The sequence below is a fragment of the Temnothorax nylanderi genome, unplaced genomic scaffold (assembly GCF_030848795.1).
Source record: "Temnothorax nylanderi isolate EJ_2023f unplaced genomic scaffold, tnyl_v1.0 TNYL_tig0272_pilon, whole genome shotgun sequence".
NCBI classification, from domain to species: domain Eukaryota; kingdom Metazoa; phylum Arthropoda; class Insecta; order Hymenoptera; family Formicidae; genus Temnothorax; species Temnothorax nylanderi.
Window position 1 is genome coordinate 89,843 of NW_027249334.1, and position 11,726 is coordinate 101,568.

At 39.6% G+C, this 11,726-nt stretch overlaps 1 protein-coding gene across 1 annotated transcript in view; it reads right to left on the reverse strand.

Annotated features, from left to right (window-relative positions):
* Positions 1–11,726, reverse strand: part of LOC139780350 (kinesin-like protein KIF19) — an 84,033-nt gene that overhangs the window by 17,668 nt on the left and 54,639 nt on the right. The window contains exons 8-10 of the mRNA XM_071718970.1: positions 6,935–7,110; positions 4,107–4,264; positions 3,652–3,865 (exon numbers count right to left, since the gene is read on the reverse strand). Coding sequence (XP_071575071.1) covers positions 3,652–3,865; positions 4,107–4,264; positions 6,935–7,110 — 548 coding nt within the window. The remainder of the gene's footprint in view (positions 1–3,651; positions 3,866–4,106; positions 4,265–6,934; positions 7,111–11,726) is intronic.

Here is an 11,726-nt window from a genome sequence, read left to right on the forward strand (position 1 = left end):
GGTGAACGGGGGCAGCACCGATTGGTGAGTCGCGGAGATATCGATTAACGCGGCGTCGATCGCGATCCGCCGACGTCTCGCGCGAGTCGCCGAAATACGTTAACGCGGGATATTTGTAACCTACTATATACTATATACGAGAGGTATTTAACGAGATTAAACTAACGATTATTAACTAACACATATATATACAATATGTCTCACATTTGTACCACATATGCCAACAATTGTACCAACAATTGTATCACATATGTATACAATTTGGCGAGCGCCAAACAAACGTAATCACAATATATTAGTACAAAATTTCGAGAAACTCAAAAATTTACTTTGCTATTATTTACTAAATCAGTTATTTCTATTTCTTAACTGTAATATTATTCTGATTTTAATGAAACTCAGGAAAAAGTATCTATATTTTAAAAGGAATATCGCAATTTTATTCATTGTTCTTTTCAAGATAAACACTAAAAAAGCAACGTAAGCAACATAGGTACCCCTGGGGTCAACGCCGATCTCCCTTACAGTTTTCTAATACACTAATAAAATGAAACATTTCAGCAAAATATTTTTGAATTTTAATTATTCTTTTATATCGAAATCTTGAAAAGTTATTTAGGCCGTTAGGCGTTAATTAGGCTGAATAATTAAAATTCTCAGACGCTATATACTCTATCCAGCGAAAGAACATCCACGGTTATTTAGCGCTCAGACAAAATGGAGAGAGTGTGGCGCGCTACAAACAATATGTAGGGACCGTATACGTAAATACGGCACGCTTGGTGTGGAGGGGGGTATCTATGACCGGAGACCTGCCCGAAACGGACGAGTTTTCATCCGATCTGTGGATGTTATCTCTGAACGGAGTATAAGCATTTCTGCAACTAGTGGCTCCGACTACATTTAGTAAGTACTACGTACCTATAAAATTTCATCAAAATCGGGAGGAATCGCCGTCTAAAGTCTTACCCTTATATAGATATTTAAGAAAATTCAAGGTATCTACAAATGAAGTATACAACTTCATGTAGCTTTTACAAGAAAAAGGGCGTCCGGGCAAAGTCGACGCTAACTATTTTGATAAAGCGTTGTAAATAAGTCATTTGTTTTTGGCTTACAGCAAAATGGTTCGTACGTACAAAAAGACCAGCAATAGATAAAGAAATGATGAAAGAAGCCGTACTTGCCATGAAAAAGGGAAAAAATAAAGATCAAACAGCTGCAGAAAAAACAAACGATGCAGTCGTATGGCTCATAAGGCTGATGGCAGAGAACGAGACGTAAGTGTCGTAGTCGTGGACGTAGGGTAAGGCAGAGAAAAACGTAGTCGTAAGGCCTATTGCCTACAATAGCCTTACGACTACGTTTTTCTCTGCTTTACCCTTAACAAATGTATGCGCACGTCCGATCGCGAGTTTACCTGCATTAATTGTTTTTCAGACATGAGTTCAGAAGAAAATAATTGAAAGTTCAAAAATTTTTTTTCATTATTTTCCAATGATTCTTTTACTTTATTCCGAATTTTTGTAGTTTCTAAATATACGATAAATAATGTATTTTCATTTTCAGACAATAAAAAAATAAGTTCCAGATCAAATTGTCGATCAGACAAAGTGTCGAGTTTGCCCCGGCATTTTTCAATTTAAAAATTTGTCTTTGCGTCACTTTTCCTTTCCTGGAGACAAAACAAAGCGACGTACAGCAAAACTTTCTGAAGCAATTTTGTATCTTAAAGAACACTCTTTAAATGTGTACCATTAAATTTGCTTGAAAATTTTAATTAGTTGTTGAAAATTGCTTTTGAAAAAATCGTGTCGAGTGTGCCCCGGTCTCCCTATGCATTAAAGCCGGTTCTATAATATGTCGCAAACGATGGCAACTGCCAGTTGAAAAGTGTTATTTCTGATTGCTGATTGCCAGTTACTGTCGCCAAAAAAGTTAAAAGTTCGCCAACTCTCTTTTGACAACCGCAATTGACAAGCGCAATATGGAAATAACACTTTTCAACTAGCAGTTGCCTGAGTTGCCATCGTTTGCTACGTGTTGTAGAATGGCCCTAGAGCTCCTGGGCTCTTTCCCGACATCTCGTGAGACTCAGAAGCGAGACATGTTGAGAATTGACACGTTGAGAATTCTTGCATGGCATTTCCAAATAAAAAAGTATTTGCATAAAATAACACTTCAGATCACTTCAGCACACTTCGAAAATATACTCTGAGTTTAGGTTAGGTCTACCCTGGCGAAAATAAGAAGCTTTATAAAGCATTGACAACCGTTCGATGATGGTTTTTTAAGAGTTTATACGCTTTCAAACTTTGTAAGAACGCTTACACAACGCCGTTGGGTTTCAAACGTTTTAAAACGCTTATCAAACGCTATATATAACGTTTCGTGAAAGTTCTGCAATGTTGAGGAGACGCTTTTCAGAGCACGTTTAGTAAACGCTGATTCACTTTCGTGCAGAGAGTTTGTTGTCAAACTTTTCAAACATTTAGCAAATGCTTTTCCCATCAACGCTGTAAAACAAGTGTTTTCCCTTCGTTCAGCAAACACTTTTTCAATGCGGCGAATTATAGGGCGTTTACGCAAACGGCTTGGAAACGCCTAAGAAACGCTTTTCCTGACTCTGTAACACAGCGTTTTCCCTCCATTCAGCAAACGCTCTTCCAACAACGCCGCTAGGCGGCGCATCTTTCTCGCATTTAAAATACATCCAGCCACGTATATAAGCAGACCCCCTGTGAGGCGAAAAGTAGATTTGGTTTCGAAACCTCCATTATCATTAATAAAAATTATTCTTCTAACGACAAGAGTAAACGCTCGTTAAACGCTCAATAGAGGCTGCATGTAGTTTCCAATGATAAAAATAGACTGCTGTCCATTTGACGCTACAAATGCTTTGAAACGTTCTTCTTCTCCTTCTTTTTTCATTAAAAAGGAGAAGAGGAATGCTTCGAAGCATTTGTAGCGTCAAGTGGACCGTAACCGTAAACGCTTATTAATTGCTTAACAGAGGATCTATAAATGTTTTAAAGAACTCTCAGCAAACGTCATACGTCATGTAAACGCTGTGTAAACTCTCAAAAACGCTATGTACAAACGCCTTTCAAACGCTGCAGTGTGCGAATTTTCGGTCTATGAAATCTTTACTGACCGTTTCCAAACTCTCAACGAACTCCCGCAAACGCTCACATAAACGCCAAAGAAACGTTCACGAAACTTCTCATTTTCGCCAGGGTACCCCTTTCCCTTGACAGTTAATAAACAGCCATAAAATGAATGTAATACAAAACCTAGCCATACGCCTGCGCATAAGCCTGCATCGTATCACATTCTTTTTACGGATATGTTGAGATGTTTAATAACTGTCAAGGAAAAGGGATGCAACTCGGAGTATTTTTGAAATGTGCTGAAATGATCTGTGTTATTTTAAGCAAATATCTTTTTATTTAAAAATATCATGCAAAAATTTTCAACGTGTCATTTCTTGCTTCTGACGTCACATTCCGACATGGCCGCGACGAGTACCCAGGAGCCTTAAACATTCAATATTATTGTGCAATATAAGATACTATACAATAATATTGACCATATGCAAACCACTCAAAGGTAGGAACAATTAAGAATCGGAAATCCGATTATACCACTGACCTTCCATGATCCGTCGTTGCCTGGTAATAATCTCGTCGGAAATTTGTCGCTGTCGATCGTAACGGAGCAGCAATAGTTCACGACGTCTGAGTTCGTGCTGCTTGACCAGTCTTTCGCTCTGCAACATCATCTTGTCTGCTTCGAGCTCGTGAACTCGCAGCATCAACGCCAATAACTCGCGCTCCTCATCTGAGTTGATGCGTGAAGGTAGTTGCTAGAGAAAATGTCACGGTGTTCTTGAGTTATAAGCTTTCTCTGAATGTGCTTGATTAAAATTTATTTTCATAAAATGTTATCGTAGTTTCGCTACATATTGATATATTACGATAAAAATCGCTTATTCAGACCCTTGCTCTTACTCTTTTTTGTCTTTTAAATTTAGTTTTATTCAATTATATATGATTATGATGATAACTGCATTATATATAATTAAAATGATAATTGCAAATCCTCACATCCTCGAGCATAGCGCTACACTTTCGACAGGCCTCGAGTTCTTTTTCCGCAGCAGCGCGCATTTCGGTATATCTCTCTTGCTCTCTTGTGATTTCCGTCAGTTCAGTCCACGCTTGTTGCACGGCTACGTCATCCTCCAGGTCACCCTCTAAAGGATCTAAACAGTCATTAAGATATTATTAGTTTTTCACTGCAAACAACTCAGTGGGCTGATATACATGTTTTCGAAGTTTTAATTTTACCGAAAGTACATTCGTAATTCGCCAACGCCATATAATAAACATTAGACGTTCATTTTATCGACTACAATTGGCAAATAATCATCGTGACAATTCGACCATTGGTTTTGGTCCGATTGATCGTCAAGACGTTAATAATCTTTGATACTTATATATGGGACATTCCACGCCAATTCGCGAGGGGTCAAACTTTGACCTTTTTATTTTTGATGGCGGCTCGTTTTTTAGCAGGTCTTTACGAGTACTATACCCATGTAAGAGCGTTTCTATAATAAATGTAGCGTTTCCGAAATAGAGTCTGCGCAAAATGAGGACTGCAAGATTTTCAATGAATTTTCTCGCCTATTAGACGTCTAACAAAAAAAATTCATTGATCATAAAATACGCTATTTCAATCATATTTTTTTAAAAGATTAGGGGAGACCGGGGCAAACTCGACACCGGGGCAAACTTGACACTAGGCTTTTTGCCAATTTAAATCTATCGTAGAAACTTGCCTTTCCTACTGTAAATGCGTCTTTATGTGCCAGTATTATCAACGGAATTTGGTGACATTCTGAGTTATGGTGTAATTTTTAGCGCGACATAAGCGTTTTTGATGGTGAAAAGTAATTCTTCTGATCTCTCGAAAATTTCTACTCTTTTATCAAGCTTTACTCTTGCGAATCTACCGGTAAGTGATTTTGATAGGAAATTCGATGCTTTATACGAATCCGATAATAGTTTTTGCATATTTTCAAAATTTCTATATTTTTGGAGTAACAAAAGTGAAAAACGACGTTCGGGGCAAAGTCGACACCACGCCGTTTTATCAGCTCCCAATAACAAACGATGCTTATCATGCAGCTATATAGCCCATGACAAATGTGTGTGCACGTCTAATCGCGAATTTATTTGCATAAATTGTTTTTCAGACATGTGTTTAGATGAAAATAATTGAATGTTTAACCATTTCTGTTCTCATTATTTCCAACGATTATTTTACTTAATTCCAAATTTTTGTACTTAAATACACGATAAACAATGTATGTTTAGTTTCAGACAATAAAAAATAAGTTCCAGATCAAATTGTGTCGATCAGGCAAAGTGTCAAGTTTGCCCCGGCATTTTTCAATTTGAAAATTTGTCTTTGCGTCACTTTTCCTTTCCTGGGGGCAAAACTAAGCAATGTATAGCAAAATTTCCTTAAGCAATTTTGTACCTGAAGGAACACTTTTTAAATGTATACCATTAAATTTGCTTGAAAATTTTAATTAATTGTTGAAAATTGCCTTTGAAAAAATTGTGTCAAGTTTGCCCCGATCTCCCCTACTCAAAATTGTTATAATAATATTGTTAAACAAATAGAGTAAAAAAACACAAAAAAAATTTGAATATCTCAAAAACCCCATTTTCTATTTTTTTGAAATTTATAGGCAATATTCTGGGGAATATTAGAAAAAAAATTTTAAGACCGGTCCGAAGTTGCGCAGAAAATTTGGGAATTTTTTATAGATTTTTTTGTAAGGCAGACAGAGGTACCGTGGCTTCGCACGGACTTGCGCGCGGCCTCGAGCGGACTCGAGCTTCAACACAGTAAGTCAACTTGACTAATTATTCTGCTTTGCGCCGATCCGTACTGCGCATCGACCAATTCGACCACTGAGGCATGTGGTAATATTTATCGCAATAACACACTAAACAATAATAAGATGGAGACACCGATATTTAAGTCGCGTTGTATAATTAAACCGAAAGTACATTCGTAATTCGCCAACGATATAATAAACATTAGACGTTCATTTCATCGACTACAATTGGCAAATAAAATCATCGTGACGATTCGACCATTGGTTTTGGTCCGATTGACCGTCAAGACGATAAATTATTTAGAAATGAGATGCTTATATATACATATAAGTATCAAAGATTATTAACGTCTTGACGATCAATCGGACCAAAACCAATGGTCGAATCGTCACGATGATTATTTTCCAATTGTAGTCGATGAAATAAACGTCTAATGTTTTAATTTTAGTTTTCTGATTTTTTGATAATTTCTTGGTAAGGTCTTTTCTTTCTAAAATTTTATTTTCTGTTTTAAGATTTCCTCAGGTGTTTTTCTTTTAAATCGATTTTTTAAATAAAGACTAGATGTAATAAATATGCCAGAATAATAATCTAATACATTATTATCTAATACCAGAAAAACAATTTTTCTCTAATTATTCTAATAAGTAATTTAATTATTTTTTAAATTGCTTCTTTTAATTAATATGTATTGTGAAAAATACTTGACTGTAATAAACAAGACATTTTCCTGGGAAGTTCGAAAAATAAGCAAAGATAAACTCTATATTATCTTTATTTTTTATTTTTCTACATTAAATAAAGTATTTAACATAGAAAATATAAAATATCTACTTGCAAAAGATGTATGTGTGTGAACTGGCATAAACTAAAAACCTTTTCAAAACTTTTCAAAACTTTTGAGTATTAATCCTCTAATTCTAATAGCGAATCTTTGTCCAAATGATGCTTAATAAGAAAATTTAAATGATGATTTATAACATGATTTAAATTATAACAATAACTCGATATTCGCTTACCTGTATCATCTATTTCGTCCACTTGGTAGTCCGTACCAGGACGATATGTACTGGAATCTCGTGATTTCCCGTATACTCTGTTATTCCTTGATTCCCAATGCGAGATTATGGAATGTTGCTGTTCAGCAGCGATATTCAGACTCAGAAGATGACTGTCCAGTTCCATCAACTTTCGCCTGTCATATCAATTAAATTAAACGATGTATTTAAGGTCTATAAGGTCACATTAATCTTCTAATTTCTGGAGAATTAGAAGACCAAATTTGTTTTCCTTAAATCGACGATTTAAAAATTTTTTTTTGTATTTGTGTTTGTTAATGACAAATAGCTGAAATAATGTAATAAATTTTATTATATTTGTTAGACAAAAATAATTAGAACATAATCAAATATGTGGTATGATCGAACGATAATTCTTATGTCTTCTTTTATGTTTGTCATAAAGTATCATAAAGTATTTATCGTTTTTATATTTGAAAATAGTTCTACATTATGTAATGTGTAAGATTTCAAAAACATCATGTTTCTCCAAAAATTTCATATAGTAAACTGTATTATTGTTTAAAATACTAGCGGCAATCAGAAGTTTAAAATAAATTAAAAAAGGGTTAGGGTTACCCGAACCCCCCCCCCTCGGGAGGGGGGGATGATACCCTATATTGGGTGCGTTCCACTTATCGCTCGCAACGCTCGTGGAATCATTTCATCCTTCTTGTTTGTCAAATGGTAAACAAGGACGAAATGATGCTCGCGAGCGTTGTGAGCGATAAGTAGAACGCAGCCATTGTAGCGCTTGACAAGAGGTGTTGAGTGGTGGTACTCTCCCTTGTTAACTCCCACCCGTTGGATCCCCAAGGGGGAAAACGTAAAACAGTCTAAAAAATAGATATTTGCACATTTAATCACCTTTTAACCACCTACGGATTATGTGGCACCTAACCTAATCTAACCTAATCTAACCAAACCTTGTTCACGCATGTACTTTGTAAGGGAGTTCGGCTCGAGCCGCCGCGCCGTACGCGCCGGACGTGTTTGCTCGTTGCTTGCGTCGCTGGTGTGCCTTGCCGGAGGTGGATTGCGACACGTGGAGGAGGCGTGTGCTCGTGGGGTTTGCGCGGCGTGTCCCCCTTTTTGGGAGGGTTTTTTTGTTTAAATTATCAATGTTGCTCCCCTCTCGGAGGGGGAGCGTGGCTCGCTCGATTGATTGGTCAACTATAAACCCGACGGATCCTTCGACCACGCGATCTACGCGTGATAGTCCTCGCACCTCGGACGATGACTCGACAGATGCTGTAAACAAAAAGATGCGAATTGGTGTATCCGAGCAAGAATTTGATAGAATCACCCAGGAATTTAGGATTTCAGATTTACCGGACGCGGATCGAGTCACGGCTAAGGACCGAAGAAGCCTTAGTTTGAAAAAACAGAGGGACGAGGAACTCTTCAAGCGGCGCAATTTAGTGGTCGATGTGGACGAGCGAGTGCCTGAGGACGACATGGAGGTGGATGTTGTGAACAGTGTGAGTTCCGGAAATACTCAAGGACGCGAACTTTTTGTAAACAAAGCGACGCGGTATAGTGATAATAACGGTAACGTAGAGACCAGCATCACGCCGACGCCTGTCGAAAATCACGTGAACAATAATGCTACGCCGAGTGACTCTATTATAGACAATGTTGACAAGGAATCGTATGCTATTTACGATTCTATTTTGACGAGGTGTGCTTCAGGAAGCACGATTGACACGCATCGTTTTGTAAGAAATGATGACGACCATATAGGTATAGCCAAAATTATTCTCCGTCTCCCCCCTGACCAATCCTCGCCTAAGAAAGGTAAGAACAGAATTAAGATATGGATGATTCTCACTGAGCTTCAGATCTGCCCTACTTCTCTGGATACGATCAATCATTACTCAGTTGAGGCTGAATTTAAGGACTTTGTCGATGCGAACCGTGCACTCGAAATTATCGATAAACTTCAGGAGCCGGTCAAATTAAGGGCCCATTTAGAACAACGATCTATTATATGCAAGGGAGTTATTTCAGATTGGCCATCGACAATACTGGATTTGTGGACGGTGGTCAGGGATAAATCAAACATACTCAGGTTGGAAAGAATGTACCGGCGCAAGTGGGACCCCAATAACCGGAAATCTACAATGGTTGCTACGGACAACCGTTATTATCACGTTTAAAACTAACAAGATTCGAGATTTGAAAATCTTTGCTAATGAAGTTGGATTAAGAGTTAGACCGTATGTACCACCTACACGGCAGTGTTTTAACTGCTTTAGATCCGGGCACACTAAATTTGCATGCAAGAGTGAGACCCGCTGCATCATTTGCGGGGATAAATCGAATGGCCAATGTGACAAGGCGTTATGCTGCTATAATTGTGGCGGCCAACACAAATCCACGTTTAGAGGCTGCCCTGTGCATGAAAAAAATATTAATATAGTTATATGGCCTATAATAACATTTCTTTTCACAGAGCTCTGCGAATGGTCGAAGGGGAAATCTCTGCACCGGCCACACCGTCTGACAGATTTGTGAATTCAGAAACCTGGCCTGAGTTACCTAAGTCCGCGACTCTGCCCGCAAACACGAACAGCGATAAGCGAGAGATACCGTATCAAGGAAGGAGAGAATTTGACTCTGGGGGTCGAGCCACTCGATATAAGTCAGGAACTCGTGTGCCGCCTTCGGGGGGCATTGGAAATTACTACGGCCAATTCGATACTCGAGCCCGGGGACATTGGTAGAGATAGGAGGGGAGTGGCTATCTCAACGACGCGCAACGGCGCATCATGGGCGCAGATTGTTCGGGAGGAATCGGAGGATAGACGCGGGGACCCACCTCGTGGCCTTGCAGGGGTGGTGTTGGATAGCGTTCTCCAACTACTGCAGAGATTCCCGGAGGCCCGGGATTTCCTCATCGGTGCTTTAATGCACGCTAATTTATACGGGCCGCAAGAGGGCCCGCCATCACAAGATTTTAGAGACTATTCAGAAAAGTATGTGGAGAGAAGAGAGCTACGTAATTCTAGGGAGGCATGGCCAGGCCGGGAGGGTCTGGCTCACATCGTGCAATATAATTCACTCTCCTGCTATGGAATTGCCGAGGCTACCGTAGCAGCAAAGACGAGCTCTCTAAACAAATCCAGGACTATGATGCCATTGTACTCACGGAAACCAGATGCTCGAGACACAATCAGGTCTATTTCTCGGGCTATAAGACTGTCAACAGTAAGAACAGACTTGGCAGCGGAGGGGTATCTATCTCTCTCCGTAAGCATATCGAATTTGACATCGTTCCTACTCAGGGTCTCCCGATAGGTTACGATGTCGTATGTATTAAGACTAAAAATCTCACACAGAATTTAAATATTGTTGCTGTTTATAGACATCCGCGTGAGAATGTGGCCAGACGAGATCTCCAACCTATCTTTGATGCGGTTGGTGGCAGTGACCTTAATATGATTATTCTGGGTGACTTTAATGCCCACAACACCCTTTGAAATTGCTCGTCTACCAATAACAGGGGTGATTTGTTGTATGAAATGATGAAAAATGAAGGATTTTTTTGTGTCAATCTAGACACCAGCTCTCGAAGTGGCGCTCGGGGACAGCGGGATTCGAATTTGGACTTGTTGTTTGGCTCTGAACATATTGTCGGTGAGATTTCTTATCAACAGCACGAGGAGACGTGGGATAGTGACCACTACCCTATCTCATTTACATTCAACAATCCTCTCCAGATATACAGGAAGATCACCAATAGATTGTCGACGAAGAGAACGGACTGGTCCCGCTTTTGCAGTTTGGTGGAGGACGAGGTTAAATCCTCTCTCCTCCCGAACATTGAATTCGTCAAGGATGAATTTGAAAAATACTATGTCCAATTCATAGACATCATGAAGAAATCTGTTGCAGTTGCATCGGGGAGACGATGGTGTGCCACTGGGTCTCCTACCCCGGAAGACCCTAGCAAGAGAAAGAGGTCGCATAAGTGGTGGGATGTTGAATGTGAAGAGGCCATTCGCACTAGAAGATCCGCTTTTGCTGCCTTTAAGAGATCTAAAAGCCTACATGATTGGATTGAATACAAGAGATCCGCTGCGGTTGCCAAACGAACCCTAAAACAGAAGAAAAATGCTAGTTTTGAGAAATTTTGTGGTGACATTAATCGGTTCACTAGTCTCAGCTATGTCTGGAATACGATGCGCATTCTTAAGAACGCTAGGAAGAATGTTGAATGGAACGCCTGGCCGACGAAGAACAGGGAGGATGAAATTAAATCCTCAATCGACAAACTGCCCCCCCCCCCTTTGTGGGTGTGGAACCGATTAAGATTGACGGAGCGGGAGATGCAGATGGAGAGCTGGAGCTCCCATTTGCCCGGTCGGAATTTGATAGAGCCGTCGATATGATAAGAAGAGATTCGGCCCCGGGACTTGACGGCATAGAATACAAAATAATCAGGATCCTTCTGGAATCTGCCAAGAAATGCCTACTCGAATTCTTCAACATCGTTTGGTCGACTGGTGTATTACCCGGGGATTGGCTGGACTATTAAGTGATCTTCATAGACAAGGTGGGCCGGGAGAAGGTTCGACCCATATCACTATCGTCGTGTGTCGGCAAGCTTATGGAAAGAATGATCAACGAGATATTGATCTGGTGGGCTGAGAAGGAGGAGAAGTTTAGCCCTTCCCAAAGCGGCTTTCGAAGGGGTAAATCTTGTGCAGATAACTTGGTCAGGATCGTTTCAGACATTAAATGGGACGAC